Source organism: Nuphar pumila, chromosome 2, assembly GCF_984573655.1.
Source record: "Nuphar pumila chromosome 2, dmNupPumi1.hap1.1, whole genome shotgun sequence".
NCBI classification, from domain to species: domain Eukaryota; kingdom Viridiplantae; phylum Streptophyta; class Magnoliopsida; order Nymphaeales; family Nymphaeaceae; genus Nuphar; species Nuphar pumila.
In genome coordinates this window covers 68874462-68891180 of record NC_143250.1, presented here as the reverse complement: position 1 = coordinate 68891180, position 16719 = coordinate 68874462, and the positions used below count along the sequence as shown (strand labels likewise).

Here is a 16719-nt window from a genome sequence, read left to right as displayed (position 1 = left end):
GATTGGATATGGACAGGATCATGCCAAATCAAAGTCCATATCTGATATAGATCTGAGTCTGATTCTAGATCTGAATGATATCTGATGAGGTAGGGCTGAACCCAGATAAAAAATATACACAGTAAAACTGGATCCAGTAAAAAGGACCGAAAACCAGCTTTTTGCATGTAAAAAGTGCAAAGGGAACAGATCAATCTGAATTCGAAAACAAACACAACACATGGTATCAATGCAAGTCCAAAAAGAAAATCGGAACACATGTTGGGATCTAATGTAAGGATCCGTATCCAGAAAAAATGTGTTGATTTTAGACAAAATATCCAACCAAACCCAATCCATTTGCACCCTACTCTCTTTTCATGCCTCAAGTTTAAGCATCAGTGTGAAACTACATTGATGTCTGACATATAAAGGGTACTCATGATTTTCACATTTTGTGTTTAAAGGCTGACGAAATTACACTTGTAAGAACACTTTTTTCTATCTCAATCAAAGTCTACAGTATCAGAGTTTCAACGTGAATAGATTAACAACTTCCAACAATATGGCATACCATTTGTAAGCACACAATCTGGATTCCTTATTCATCCATTGATGCCTTCCATAATCCCATTTATCCTCCTTGAACTCCGGCAAATCAATTGCACCTTTTGGTGGAATGACCGACACAAAAGAAGCATGACTGTTCCAACCATCCTGCAGGTAAACTTTAAGGTGTATATCAAGAAGAAACAGGAGAACAGTTTTTCATACAACAGAGTAAGTGATGCCATCAGATAGACAAATTCACATGGAAGTCAACAAGATGTGTAACCGTATTATCCAACACCTCAACAAGGCCATCATTATTTTGTTGACTTAGCAGCTCAATCTTGCACTCCATACTGCAGACATCTTCACCAGTCTGACAGAGCAAATATCAGATTACTCTGACATGCCAAAAAAATGAAATGAGGGAAAGGAAAATGCTTTCACTTATGATGAACCTTACTGCAGATGTACTCCCCATATCTGCCACAAACCACACAAACAGGTTCTCCAGGGGCAGGGAATCGCTGTTCAACTCTCTTCTTTATCCGATCACCCTCTTCTGCCTGAGCTGGAAAAGAAAGAAATTTGTCAGTACAAAGTAAGTATTTAAATAACTTTCTAAGACGATCCTCAACAGCAAAGAGATAAGACATAAATCTTATTTGAGTAGTACAATTTGAACTCTAGACCTATTGGACCAAGCTCAAGCTAACTTATTTATAGTTTTAAATCTGAAAGCAAGAGGACTTACACCACAGTCACCAGTATCATTCTCAGCCAATTTCTTGCTGAGGGGTTTTCTTGGAGTTTTTTTCAAAAAAGTGGTTTTTCTCAGAGTTACCGGAAGCTTCTTAGATAGGTGGGAAGGCCGCTTCAGAAGCGCGATACTCCTCACTTCCGAAACTTGATGAGAAACTCGATTATCCCATGCTTCTCCTATGCTTTCCACACGCTTCATCTATTGTTTTTATATGTTCTGTCATGCTACTTTTCATGTTTTTTATGTGTTTCCTCTCACGCTTCTCACTCACTTCCATGTGCTTTCTCTAAATTGGTAGTCATCATTTTTAGATTTTGTTAAAAATTTAATTCTTATACTAAAAAATCATGAAATTTAAGAATAGTCACTTTTATTTTAGTTTTTATTTGTGTTTCATTTTGATTCTCATTCATTTCTTATATTTGCTTTTTTTTATTCCTTGCTTCCCACTTCCTATACATTTTAAAATTCATTGCTTCTCGCTTCCGCTTCCTAGTCTGGCAACCTTGGTTTTTCTCAAGAAAATCTTAGAAAAGTCTCAGAAGTTTTAAAATTTCAAAAAAAATATAGAAAATGATAAGAAAGATGAGATAATAATAGGTTTTCAAAACACAGAAGAAACAAAAGAATAGAAAAACTCAGCTTAAATATACAAAAATAAGATTCTTTTTCAAAAATATTATAAAAATATCATGACAATATCAAAATATTTTATATTGTGGCGATATTCTGAAAATATTCTGATATTTTGTCGATACTATCGGCATACCTTCAAAAGCCAATAATGTCATGACATTTTTAAAATATCGGTGATATTAGTGACTACGGTTTAAACTCTAAACCTATTGCTTGATAGTGAATCACTTCCATCATTTGATCTACATCAAACAATGTAATGTAAAATATATTTATTACTACTTAATGAGCCAACAAAAGAGGAACCAATTCGAACATCTATTTCTCATGTTTGGCTCGTCAAACCTCTTTTATGTGTGCATCATTACAAGCCGAACATGAGCCAAGCCACTCTCCTAGTGCTATTTAGAAGTGGTGGCACCTAATCATTGTCTCCAAGACACTTAATTATCAACTATATATTAATCTGGTGTGTGTGTGTGTGTGTGCGTGCGTGTGTGTGTGCGTGTGTGTGTGTGTGTGTGTGAGAGAGAGAGAGAGAGAGAGAGTAATATGCAGGTCTTAAACAATCCTATCTCCTAAACCCTCCTAAACGGTTTCAAAGGGAAAAGTTTTAGGTGTTTCCTTAATCTGAACTAAAAAATGTATCCCTTATAGCTTACTTAGCAAAAAAACAAGTATAAGATTTAGACAGTTTTCATGTTTAGGACATAAAACTGTTTGGGAGCTACTAATTTTCAGTAATGATGCAGCCCATCTATATATTGTTCAGTATCATGTGATTGTTACATGCAGGTTTTTCAAGAGCTTCAAAAATCAAACAGTCCACAATATACCAAATTTACATGACTCAGAAATTCATGTTTTTACATCAAAAAAGGGAATTGAAGGTGTGATTTCTAGCAAAAAGAGTATATTGAGTACATCAATGGGTTCAGATTCAGCAAATGCAGCATACTCTAGTGGTTCCAACTAGGTAAGTGTACTCTCTCTCTCTCTCTCTCTCTCTCTCTCTCTCTCTCTCTCTCTCTCTCTCTCTCCACACACACACACATTAATAATGATAAGGTGCAACAAGTGCACTTACACTCTTAATTCAAAGAATACAATGCATTTAAGAAACTAAACCCATGTTAATTTAATGCTCTAATAAAGGTGCAGAGCTACAAGGTGTTTCATATTCAATATAATTCCCTCATGAATGTGCTAATGACAATTATATTCCAGTAGCATTACCATTATTTGCCACATGAGGTTCCAATGCCAAGTGAGAATCTTCCTGCAACTAAATGAGCCATAGATTAGTAATACTGGAAGAAATGTCTTGTCATTCAGTTAAAAGTATGAATTAGTAACATCAAGCATGATGTATCTACCAGATTAGTTGAATTTTGTAGAGAAGATCCTTCCATGTTTTTCATTGATTGTTCATAACTTTGAGAAAACACCTCATCCCTAAACACGAGCACCAAAACAACCTTAACAACATGAACACCCTAAAAAAATGGCAACCTAGTACAATTCATACTTTTGATAGAAGGACAAATCAAAATATACTAAGTGGTTTTTGATACACAAATGCATTGAGCACTCACAATGTTAAAAGAGGAAAAAAACAATGAAAAGCCAAATGACAGATAGATACCACAACAAAAGGTGCAAATGAAGATTCAAGATACATGAAATAAAACCAAATCATAAAACCAAATCACAAAAAGGTTGGCATTGCAGATATGCTCACACACACACACACACACACACACACACACACACACACACTCGAGTCAAGGACAGCATTCAGCATTCAACTCAGTCCAGGTTACTTAGGAATGCAAAGCTCCATGGCCTGGTTTACCTGAGAGGAGACCGTGAAATAGATTGCTTGATTGAAGACCAACAAGGACCCAAAAAATTATGAACTGAACATATGAATAGAGCTACACTGATGAGTTCTATAGGCTCCATCACATGCATGCTCCATTTTTTCTCCCATACCACTGTTAGGAAAGTTTTAAATTATTAATGGTTACTACCAAAAGTGTTTTGAAAAAAAAGTTTAGTCCCATATCTAAGAGAGAAAAGTTTTTCAAGAGGTTTAAATAGAGAGTTTGTAATCTATTCTTTACTTTGGTAAGCCTTGAGTATTTAGGTGGATTGCGGACGTTGTTGCGCATCGTGCAGCAACAGACGCGCCGTTCGCGCACACGCGCGCGTGCGCGCACAAGGGCGCTTGAGGCGCAATGTGGCGTTTTGATGACGCACTTCGCACGCTCGCAGCGGTGCGAGGTGCATATGAGGCGCAAATATCCGTTTTGATTTTCGGTTTTGAGACATCTGGCCGTTTGAAAGGTTTTAATAGCATTTATATTGAGTTTAAGGCGCTTTTTGACTGTTGGACGGTTTTGGAGGCCTTTGATTGACAGTCAAAGGTGGGTGACCGTTCAGGTACCTTTCGTCCAAATTTCAAACTGTCAGATTTATGGCCTTTAATCTCATTTATCGCAAAACGTTTTGGCCTCTCTAAAAGGTTATAAATATCTTCTATTTTCGTCTTTTGAAATTATCAGAATTTCTGACTCTCCAGTTTTCTCCTTTCTTTCTTCTCGGTTTGGCTTGCAGAGTTCATGTGTGGGAGAGGTCATCTGTTCTTGCGAAGCAGTGACTCTCTTGAGGTTCAAGCATAGTTGTATCCTGGGAACTCAGTCGTAACAAAACCCTTTTTCGCATCTTCGGAATTTCCGGAGTGGGGCGATTGAAGTTCTAAAGATAGCGATCTTAAGAACGTGCCTCTAGGCTTGAATTCTCTTTTCTGAAATCCAGTTTTCACCAGTTTGGAATAAGAATCCTGTTCACTGCATTCCAGTGTTGATGACCAGGATTATTAGTGTATCTACACACTTTACTCATTGCATAGGCAATGTCAGGCCTTGTGCAGTTCATTGCATACATAAGGCTACCTACAACACTGGCATATTTTAATTGTTGAACACTAGCACCATCATTAGGAGTCAATTTCATATTTGGATCATATGGGGTGCATGCTGGTGAACTATTAAGATATTCATACTTTGTAAGAATTTTCTCAATATAATGTGATTGACATAATATAATGCCATTTTTATTTCTTATTATTTTGATTCCTAAAATAACATCTGCAACACCCAAGTCTTTCATACAAAACAAGGAAGATAAAAATCTTTTTGTTTGATTTATGCATTCGCTATTGTTACCCAAAATAAGCATATCATCAACATATAAACAAATAATAATAATTGATCTACTATCTACTTTACTGTAGACACATTTGTCAGCATCATGAATTTTAAAACCATTATGCACCAGAGAACTATCAACTTTTTCATGCCATTGCTTAGGGGCTTGCTTTAATCCATATAAGGATTTCTCAAGTTTGCACACTTTGCGCTCTTGCCCTAGCACTACAAAACCTTCAGGTTGCTCCATATATATCTCTTCATCTAATTCTCCATTCAAAAAGGCCGTTTTCACGTCCATTTGATGGATTTGAAGCTTATATATGGCAGCCATGGCAATCAGAATTCTAATAGTAGATATTCTGGTTACAGGAGCAAAAGTATCAAAATAATCAATACCTTCTTTTTGTTTAAAGCCTTTTGCAACCAAACGTGCTTTAAATTTATCGATTGTACCATCAACTTTTAATTTCTTTTTGAAAATCCATTTGCAGCCAATAGTTTTGCAACCAACAGGTAAATCCACTAATTTCCAAACATTATTAGACATAATTGATTCTATTTCATTATTAATAGCTTCTCTCCAAAAGGCAGCATCTTGAGAAGACATAGCCTCTTGAAAAGACACAGGATCATTCTCAATTAGAAATGTATAAAAGTCAGAACCAAAATTAGTTGGTTTTCTAATGCGTTTACTGAGTCTAACTTCAGTTTCTGGTTCATCAACACATTCATTAGAATATTCAATCATGTCATTTACAGGAAGTTCATCTACTATAATCCGGCTGCCATCAAGAAAAGAATCAAATGCATTTTTATGTTCTATGAAAGATGCATCTCTAGATTCTACAATAACATCATTAACAATGTCCAAAAATCTATATGCTTTACTATGTTCAGCATACCCAACAAATGCACATTTAAATGCTTTAGGTTCAACCTTCTTCCTTTTATTTTCTGGAATTTTAACATATGCTAAACAACCCCAAACACGAAAATAACTAAGATTAGGTTTCTTACCAAAACACAATTCATAAGGTGATTTATCAGATTTGGAATAAGGAACTCGATTAAGAATATAACAAGCAAAAAGTATAGCTTCTCCCCATAAGTTGGAATGCAAACCCGTATTAAGAAGCATAGCATTCATCATTTCTACAAGTGTTCTGTTTTCCCTTTCTGCTACTCCATTTTGTTCAGGAGTTCTAGGAGCTGACGTTTGATGGATAATACCATTATCTTCACAGAATTTATCAAATTCTCCACCTAAGTATTCACCTCCTCTATCTGTTCTTAAATGTACAATCTTTGTTTTAAACCTATTTTGTACTTCAGCTAGATAAAGAAGAAACTTGGAAAATGCTTCAGATTTATGTTTCAACAAATAAACATAACAAAATTTTGAGTAATCATCTATAAAGGTAATAAAGTACCTATTGCCACCACGACTCAAAACATTATCCATCGTACACACATCAGAATGCACTAATTCAAGCAATTGAATGCATGTCTCACACTAATTCAAGCAATTTATCAGTTGGCTAACTAACTAGACTCCCGTTTCCTAACTAGACTCCCGTTTCCTAGTGTAGAAAAGAATTATAAATTGCTTGAATTAGTGCATTCTGATGTGTGTACGATGGATAATGTTTTGAGTCGTGGTGGCAATAGGTACTTTATTACCTTTATAGATGATTACTCAAAATTTTGTTATGTTTATTTGTTGAAACATAAATCTGAAGCATTTTCCAAGTTTCTTCTTTATCTAGCTGAAGTACAAAATAGGTTTAAAACAAAGATTGTACATTTAAGAACAGATAGAGGAGGTGAATACTTAGGTGGAGAATTTGATAAATTCTGTGAAGATAATGGTATTATCCATCAAACGTCAGCTCCTAGAACTCCTGAACAAAATGGAGTAGCAGAAAGGGAAAACAGAACACTTGTAGAAATGATGAATGCTATGCTTCTTAATACGGGTTTGCATTCCAACTTATGGGGAGAAGCTATACTTTTTGCTTGTTATATTCTTAATCGAGTTCCTTATTCCAAATCTGATAAATCACCTTATGAATTGTGTTTTGGTAAGAAACCTAATCTTAGTTATTTTCGTGTTTGGGGTTGTTTAGCATATGTTAAAATTCCAGAAAATAAAAGGAAGAAGGTTGAACCTAAAGCATTTAAATGTGCATTTGTTGGGTATGCTGAACATAGTAAAGCATATAGATTTTTGGACATTGTTAATGATGTTATTGTAGAATCTAGAGATGCATCTTTCATAGAACATAAAAATGCATTTGATTCTTTTCTTGATGGCAGCCGGATTATAGTAGATGAACTTCCTGTAAATGACATGATTGAATATTCTAATGAATGTGTTGATGAACCAGAAACTGAAGTTAGACTCAGTAAACGCATTAGAAAACCAACTAATTTTGGTTCTGACTTTTATACATTTCTAATTGAGAATGATCCTGTGTCTTTTCAAGAGGCTATGTCTTCTCAAGATGCTGCCTTTTGGAGAGAAGCTATTAATAATGAAATAGAATCAATTATGTCTAATAATGTTTGGAAATTAGTGGATTTACCTGTTGGTTGCAAAACTATTGGCTGCAAATGGATTTTCAAAAAGAAATTAAAAGCTGATGGTACAATCGATAAATTTAAAGCACGTTTGGTTGCAAAAGGCTTTAAACAAAAAGAAGGTATTGATTATTTTGATACTTTTGCTCCTGTAACCAGAATATCTACTATTAGAATTCTGATTTCCATGGCTGTCATTTATAAGCTTCAAATCCATCAAATGGACGTGAAAACGGCCTTTTTGAATGGAGAATTAGATGAAGAGATATATATGGAGCAACCTGAAGGTTTTGTAGTGCTAGGGCAAGAGCGCAAAGTGTGCAAACTTGAGAAATCCTTATATGGATTAAAGCAAGCCCCTAAGCAATGGCATGAAAAATTTGATAGTTCTCTGGTGCATAATGGTTTTAAAATTCATGATGCGGACAAATGTGTCTACAGTAAAGTAGATAGTAGATCAATTATTATTATTTGTTTATATGTTGATGATATGCTTATTTTGGGTAACAATAGCGAATGCATAAATCAAACAAAAAGATTTTTATCTTCCTTGTTTTGTATGAAAGACTTGGGTGTTGCAGATGTTATTTTAGGAATCAAAATAATAAGAAATAAAAATGGCATTATATTATGTCAATCACATTATATTGAGAAAATTCTTACAAAGTATGGATATCTTAATAGTTCACCAGCATGCACCCCATATGATCCAAATATGAAATTGACTCCTAATGATGGTGCTAGTGTTCAACAATTAAAATATGCCAGTGTTGTAGGTAGCCTTATGTATGCAATGAACTGCACAAGGCCTGACATTGCCTATGCAATGAGTAAAGTGTGTAGATACACTAATAATCCTGGTCATCAACACTGGAATGCAGTGAACAGGATTCTTAGATATCTAAAGTATACTTTAGACTACGGAATTCACTATACCGAGTTTCCTGCTGTTATTGAAGGGTATAGTGATGCAAGTTGGAATACTGACTTTGAAGATTCCAAGTCTACGAGTGGTTGGGTTTTTACTCTTGGAGGAGGAGTAGTTGCATGGGGGTCTAAGAAACAGACCTGTATAACTCATTCTACAATGGAATCTGAGTTTATTGCTTTGGCATCTGCTTGTAGAGAAGCTGAATGGCTTAAGAATATGCTAGTGGATATTCCACTAGGTGAGAAGCCTATACCTGCTATTTCAATGTTTTGTGATAGCCAATCAGCTATATGTAAAGCAGGTAATATGAAATACAATGGGAAGTCTAGACATATTAGTCTAAGACACAGTTTTATAAGACAAATGATTGATGACAATATTATTTCATTGAAATATGTGAAGTCATGTCAAAATTTGGCAGACCCATTTACGAAAGGCCTTTCGAGAGATGTCATCAATAAAACATCGAGGGGAATGGGAATTAAGCCAATTAAGTCATCACCTAAAGATACCCAACCTAGAGCGTTGGAGATCCCACATGCATAGGTTCAATGGGAAACAAATTGGTGAATGACAGATATTGAGCATATTTATGTAAGCCCATTACTGATGTGTGCTCATGAGCTGTAACTAATATGAAGGTTGAGCTAATAGCTCTTAATGAGTTTGTAGGCCTTAAGGCTAAGGTGTGTGTTACAGTACACCTAGACAAACTCACCTATATGAGTGTAGAAATGTGAGCCGTTTCTTATGAGAATTGGCAATTCTCTAGAGCACTCATGAATCCAGGAAAGCACAAGGCTCTAAATGTGCCAACATGAAATCCACACAATCGAACTTTTGGAAACCGATGTATGATTGAAAACTCCGTTAACAATATAAGGATCTAAGTTCAAGGTAAGTCCACTTAGCACCTTCGTTAATTTAGGTTTTCTTTCAAATAGTGGGGGTTCAAGTCATGTAGACACTCTCACTAATGCATAAGTTTCTATGCAAGCCAAATATATTTTAAAACTAGTGGGGGATTGTTAGGAAAGTTTTAAATTATTAATGGTTACTACCAAAAGTGTTTTGAAAAAAAAGTTTAGTCCCATATCTAAGAGAGAAAAGTTTTTCAAGAGGTTTAAATAGAGAGTTTGTAATCTATTCTTTACTTTGGTAAGCCTTGAGTATTTAGGTGGATTGCGGACGTTGCTACGCATCGTGCAGCAATGGACGCGCCGTTCGCGCACACGCGCGCGCGCGCGTGCGTGCGCGCGCAAGGGCGCTTGAGGCGCAATGTGGCGTTTTGATGGAGCACTTTGCACTTCGCACGCTCGCAGCGGTGCGAGGTGCATATGAGGCGCAAATATCCGTTTTGATTTTCGGTTTTGAGACATCTGGCCGTTTGAAAGGTTTTAATAGCATTTATATTGAGTTTAAGGCGCTTTTTGACTGTTGGACGGTTTTGGAGGCCTTTGATTGACAGTCAAAGGTGGGTGACCGTTCAGGTACCTTTCGTCCAAATTTCAAACTGTCAGATTTATGGCCTTTAATCTCATTTATCGCAAAACGTTTTGGCCTCTCTAAAAGGTTATAAATATCTTCTATTTTCGTCTTTTGAAATTATCAGAATTTCTGACTCTCCAGTTTTCTCCTTTCTTTCTTCTCGGTTTGGCTTGCAGAGTTCATGTGTGGGAGAGGTCATCTGTTCTTGCGAAGCAGTGACTCTCTTGAGGTTCAAGCATAGTTGTATCCTGGGAACTCAGTCGTAACAAAACCCTTTTTCGCATCTTCGGAATTTCCGGAGTGGGGCGATTGAAGTTCTAAAGATAGCGATCTTAAGAACGTGCCTCTAGGCTTGAATTCTCTTTTCTGAAATCCAGTTTTCACCAGTTTGGAATAACAACCACACCCCTCACATACTAGTTGTACTGTCAGTCTGGCACTTCATGAAAATGGTTGTAACCCTGTATCTACAGCTCTATCCATGTGACATAGTCTCATGGCCCAGACCATTCTCGAGTAATAAAACTAACTTCTCCATTGACCATTGGGATATGTATGCTTGTTACTTGATTATCAATTGCATCCCTGGCCTTTTATGAAAGTGTTAAGCTAACGCTGAAAGCATTCTTATTTCAACACAAAAGCAGTAATTCCCTTTATTCATTAGTTGAAGATTTTAATATCGGAAACACCCAAAAGAATCATATTGTTCAGATGGAGACAAAGTGACAAATCCTACGTCATCTTTCTGTCAATATAACTATATGCTGCACATCAAAGGGAGAATGGTGCAAATAGAAAAAAAATACAGAAACAAAGATTTTCTTCACAATATTCTAGCATATAGCACACAACCGTACAGCCACAAGTTGCTAATGCTAGCATAAACAAAATCTAACAAAGCCCATTGCAAAGCCAAGAAAAAGATGATGTTCCAATTTCATCCACAACAGAGTATGTCCGCCCTTATTCATCAATTCATCGTAATAACCAAACATATAACTGACTAATATCCAAAGGTGCCATACATTATTCAACAAAAATCTATGTCAAGAAGTAATCATCAAGTCAAAAGCTGAGATGCAGAAAGGTGGTGGCATATAGTTTCGGTTTTAAGATAAACAAAATCTGGGTTCATAAACTCCCATCAAAAACCTACTAAAAACTAATTAAGTTCTTAATTATGGAACTCCAGGCATACAATTCAATCTTGATTGTTCTAACGCAGAAATTCAAATGCTCAACCAAAAGAGTAGAAATCTTACGACCAAAGCACATATCACTGCTTTGTTCTCGTTCAAAACAATTTCACACGAGTTTGGACCACCAACTTATCCAGATAAATTATAGGATCTGGGACACTGCATTAACACAATTTAATCCAATATATCCTGGATAAATAGGTGATTCCGAACACCACCATGAAAAAATAACACATGCCACTGATCTGAATGTAACACGACCTCTCTGAAAGAGGTTACCTCACATAACACACTCCGGAAAACCTAAAATCCATACAGATATGCAAAGAATCTGAAAGCTTTCTGTCTCAATCACGCCCTCAACCATTAACATCAAAAGAACCTAGAAAACATATCCCGTCTACAATTCCAAAACAAGATAACGAAAAAGAAGGAAAACCTAGGAAACCTTATCTTTGTGATGTATTCCTGGTGAGTGAACGTCTTCTTCTCTTGTTTAACTCCTCCGTCTTCCACTTGTTTGACACCTTCGTCTTCTACCACCTTCTTCCTCTTCCGATTGGGTCGATCAGGCTCCCGCTTCTCCTTTTGGGCTGGGCCCGCTGGCGCAGGATCATTCCCCGTTGCAGCATTGTACGCTACAGTTTCCAGAGAGAGAGAGTCAAAACTCGATTATGCGATGGAGAAAGAAAACGAAATCAACAAACTGAAATTTTGCAAACTAAAAACTCCATGAAGAGGGAGAAAAAAAGAAAAGAAATCAAGAAATCAGAATTCTAGATTACAACTCGATCATAGAAGAGGGGAAAGCAAACGAATCAAGAAACCGAAACAACATTCAATCGAGAGAGAGTAAAAACAAAACTCGATTATCGGAGTGAGAATGAAAACGAAATCTCCAAACTAAAGTTGAATGAAAAGATGGAGAAAAAAACGAAATCAAGAAATCGGAATTCTAAATCAAAACTCGATCGAGGACGAGGAGAAAGCAAACGAATCAACAAATCGAAACATAATTCAATAGAGAGAGCGAGTAAAAACAAAACTTGATCATCGGAGTGAGAAGAAAACGAAATCAAGAAACTGAAATCTCCAAACTAAAGCTCCATGGAAGGACGGAGAAAAAAACGAAATCAAGAAATCGGAATTCTAAATTAAAACTCGATCAAGGAAAGGACAAAGCAAACTAATCAAGAAATCGAAACAGAACTCGATCGAGAGAGAGATTTCATTACCTCTGAGATTTTGGAGAACAGAAGAGAGGCTGAAATCCTTATTGTAGGAGAAGGCTGGGTTCTTGTAGAAATTGCTCCGCGTCCCCATCTCTCTCTCTCTCTCTCTCTCTCTCTCTCTCTCTCTCTCTCTCTCGTCAACGATTCCAAAACCCGCGTTTAAATTTCAAGCTTACAACTCAGGGACGCTGCACAAGTCAACCGCCTTGTGCATAACCAAACAGGAACTACACCAAGTTCATGAACACGTCCACCTTGACCTGGACCCGGAACTCGATCCTACTGGAACATACTGACTTAGATCCGTGTACGGATCCAACGTGATCTGAAAATACGGTTGCCCAAGGCGAATATCCAGACCGATTATTTATGGGACCATATCCTAAAAACAAGGGCTGGATTAGAGTTCAGCTTAGGGGGTGTAAAGTGTAAACAGTCGGGTCCGGATAAGTTATTGTGGAACAATTTTAATCAGGTCTAAATGGACCTGAAGCCGATCCAACTTGATTTTGGCCCAGTCTAATGTGTGGCTGAAAATTATGGACCTAGTATGACGACGGCTATTCGTAGATCCAGTCCACAGTTCCGATAACACTCGTCAAAGATGCACGTAATCCTTAGAAGCAATAGTGTAGTGAAAGATATCGCGAGAAATTGCCTGAAAGTTTAAAAAGGCAATTTCTCGTCAGAATGGGTCAGGTTTGGTTGGACCTCCAGCCTGAATTTAGCATCTTATACAGATCATGCAACAAGTTCCAACCTTTGGATCAGATTCATTCTTATCTGATCAGACTTTGCGTGTTTGAGTCAATATTTTCAGACCAAGTTTCCAATTTTTTTCCCATCATAAGTCTTCGAGTTCAAACCATCTTCCGATCCAATATCACATTACAAAAAGTCACATACCAATCTAACACATCTTAAAAGGTGTGATCGGATTCAAGGTACAGATCTTGATCGACGACCCAATCTGTATCCAACCGGATTTAATATTCTCGATTAAAGGCAGGAAAGAACGAAAATGAAACTCTTAGGCTCCCACAAATACAATTGATATTATTTTCATCACTTGTATCTTTTTCTGCATAGTCTTTCATAAATGCTAGGCAATTTCAGAAATCAATCTTAGCAGACATTTCATGTGATTTTCATTCTCCGAACACAATTAGAGATTTTATGCCTCCACTATAAAATTCTTCCTTTCACTCTTCTAAAAATCGTATTTATCTATGATTGTTTCATAGAAAATCGTGCATTGTCATGTTATTATTCATTTTTCATCACTTGTATCTTTTTCTGCACAGTCTTTCATTCTACTTCTAAGCAATACATTTTTTTCTTTTCATTAAGCTCTCTTTTTTTTCATTGGATTTTCAAAAAAAAAAATCAATCTTTAAGATTCTTTTCTTTTCTTTTCTTTTCTTTTCTTTTCTTTTGATAGCTTGTGTGTGGTCTGCTTTTGTGCCCTGAGCAATGTTAATGCCTTCTTATATCACTATTTGTATGTTAAAGACAATAATTAGACCCAAAAGTGACTTCCATCATTTACCCCTTCGACATGAGGTTCAGACACTTCAACTTGTGTTTGATCCCAACTTCTAAGGCTCACGAAGTTCTCACTTTCCTTTTCGAATGAAATTCAAACTTGCATTTGAACTCATCTTACTCGGAATTGTAAGATTATCCAAACAACCTAACGCAGGCTCTTTTCTTTTGAGCTCGAGCTTTTTCTTTATATTTTTCATTTACCTAGTAGTTTATTTCAAACTGTGCATACTTATACTTTGTGATTCAAAATTATCTCTTCACATTCAAATACAGTCTTTTCTTTGAACTTCGCATAAATACTCACTCTTTTTAGCTTTGTTTAGAAAAAAATTTCCTTATGGGGCTTCTAAAAATTTCTAACATGTCAGATTATGTCAAAAACATTCATATGTGCTTAAAACTTTTCTGAAATGCCTAATTTATGAGTTTTAGTTACTGAAACATGATAAACAGGATAAAGTAGTGTGTATCTATTGAACCACTCCCCCATGCTTGAATGACTTTGTCCCTAGTGGCATGCAGAGATATAAAAATGCAATGTAGATGCACACTAAAAGAACTTGAAATCAATACAGGAGAACGGATATAAACAACCTGATATGCGGGGCCGCTTTAGCTGATTCTTGACTGGATCACGCTCCACCACTAAGCATATGTCGATGCTCAGTTTTTAGCTGACCTAATCGATTGCCTGCTCTAAAAGCCATGTCCTAAATTCAATAACCTATACTCACACATTGAATATCAGATAAGCATGCATGAATCAAAGCAAATATAAGCTCATGTGAAATCAAATAACAAAAAAAAAACAAAAATAAATGCTAAACTGAAAATCCTAATTCTAGTATATGCATATGATACATCTTTCCGCGCTCAGACCCTAGTCTTTTTCTTTAGGGTTCATCACAGCCTGACCCGGCAAGCTTCCCCCTGGTCTCCTGTTTAGCACTTTCGCTAATTGTCTCATTTGCGATTCTAACTTTGCGATCAACTGCATATGGGAACTCAACAACTGACTGCACTGCTCAAAGGTATTCTGGCTTGAGGTTTTCACCTCGTCGAATGCTTGGAGAAGTCTCTCCTCGAAAGAGGTCTGCGGAGCAGACTCTCGTGAAGGCTGGGGAGGATAAGGAGTGGATTGAGGATAGATCGGCATCTGGAATGTCTGAGTGAATTTAGGCGATCGAGTGAGTTGAGTCTGGGTTGAAGATTGTGGGTTCTTCCACGAGAAGTTAGGGTGATTACGCCACCCCAGATTGTATGTAGACGAATATGGGTTCTTTTGGGGCCTGGCGTAATCCTGAGCTGCCTGAACTTGCTCTTACACAAATTTAGGGTACTGAGCTGCCGAAGGGCACTCAGTAACAATATGTGTTGGGCTGGCACAGAGAGCACAAACCTGATGGATGGGGGGTGGGCCCGCGAGAAGTTGATCTAGCTTCTACGAAAGCATATCCACTGTGCTTTGCATCGCAACATTCGAATCAATCTCAAGAACGCCACCTTTCCTAGAGGTGTTGGGTGTGACTGTGACTCTCTCAGAGCGAGAGGTAGAGGCATGGTGCAAAGAGTTCTCGGCAATAGTATCGAATAAATGTCAAGCCTCATCCTCACTCTTCAACATAAATGTCCCACCACATGAAGCGTCAATCATCTGACGATTTCGGTCAGACAATCCATCATAAAAACTTTGCACCAGCTGTCATCTCGGCACCTAGGGGTGGGGACATTTTCTAAGGAGCTCTTTCATCCTTTCCCACGTCTCGTGAAACTGCTCACCATCCAGTTCTGAGAAACTGGTGATGGCTCGCCTAAACTGGTTCATCCTACCGATGGGAAAGTATTTCTTCAAAAACTTCTGTTGTAATTGATCCCACGACCCTATAATGATCGTTTCTAAGGATTTAAGCCAATACTTGGCTTTATCCTTTAACGAGAAAGGAAAGAGGGTCAACTTCAGCTTGTCGTCCTCAAAATTTTGAATTTTCACTGTTGAACAAATTTTGAGGAACTCGTCTAAATGCCGGTAGGGATCTTCGTGACTAAGGCCATAGAAAGATAGGAGCATCTGTATTACACTAGCCTTAATCTTGTAATGAGGCGCCCCAATAGCTGGTCTGCGAATGCATGATGCCTGGGTGTACTTCCTGGGTAGGAAGTACTCCCTCAGAGGGCGCACAGGAGCTTCGGGTTCTAAGTCCCTCATTTTGGATCGATTCCGAGAAGAACGTATAATTCTCTTTGGATCCTCAACGAGCGGTTGGAGCGAGGCACTCAAATTCTTGCTGTAAAACCCATGAATTTTAAAGAATTTTCAAAGAAATAAAAATGTGTGTTTACGTGAGATAATATGGTTTATGAGATATTCAATGTGATTTTGAGGCTTGCGGGCCAGTCGAGCGAACCCAATAACGAATACTGGAAAGGGTACTTGGATCCAAACTTTGACGAGATTCGATGATCTGACCCGGTTCACGAGGCCAAGTAAGGAAACCCGATGGTTTCGAGATGATAGCGTGAGATCCGAAGCACATTTAAAGTAAGCGAGTGCAAGTTTAAAACCAACGGGTGAAAAATCCACTTGAAAATGGAAGAA

At 37.2% G+C, this 16719-nt stretch overlaps 1 protein-coding gene across 13 annotated transcripts in view; it reads right to left on the bottom strand.

The window, feature by feature from the left end:
- The window catches only part of LOC149845691 (uncharacterized), a 47033-nt gene extending 34337 nt beyond the window's left edge, over positions 1-12696 (bottom strand). For 7 of the 13 annotated variants that reach the window (XR_016430203.1, XM_089995913.1, XM_089995923.1 and 4 more), the window contains exons 1-7: positions 12579-12696; positions 11792-11981; positions 3304-3382; positions 3164-3212; positions 987-1099; positions 815-904; positions 554-696 (exon numbers count right to left, since the gene is read on the bottom strand). Coding sequence is in view for 12 of the 13 variants with exons in the window: in XM_089995913.1 (XP_089852039.1) it covers positions 554-696; positions 815-904; positions 987-1099; positions 3164-3212; positions 3304-3382; positions 11792-11981; positions 12579-12666 (752 nt within the window). In the remaining variant the exon portion in view is untranslated. The remainder of the gene's footprint in view (positions 1-553; positions 697-814; positions 905-986; positions 1100-3163; positions 3213-3303; positions 3383-11791; positions 11982-12578) is intronic. The other 6 variants (XM_089995915.1, XM_089995921.1, XM_089995914.1 and 3 more) reach the window with 5 other exon arrangements.
- Between the last annotated feature and the right edge of the window lie 4023 nt (positions 12697-16719).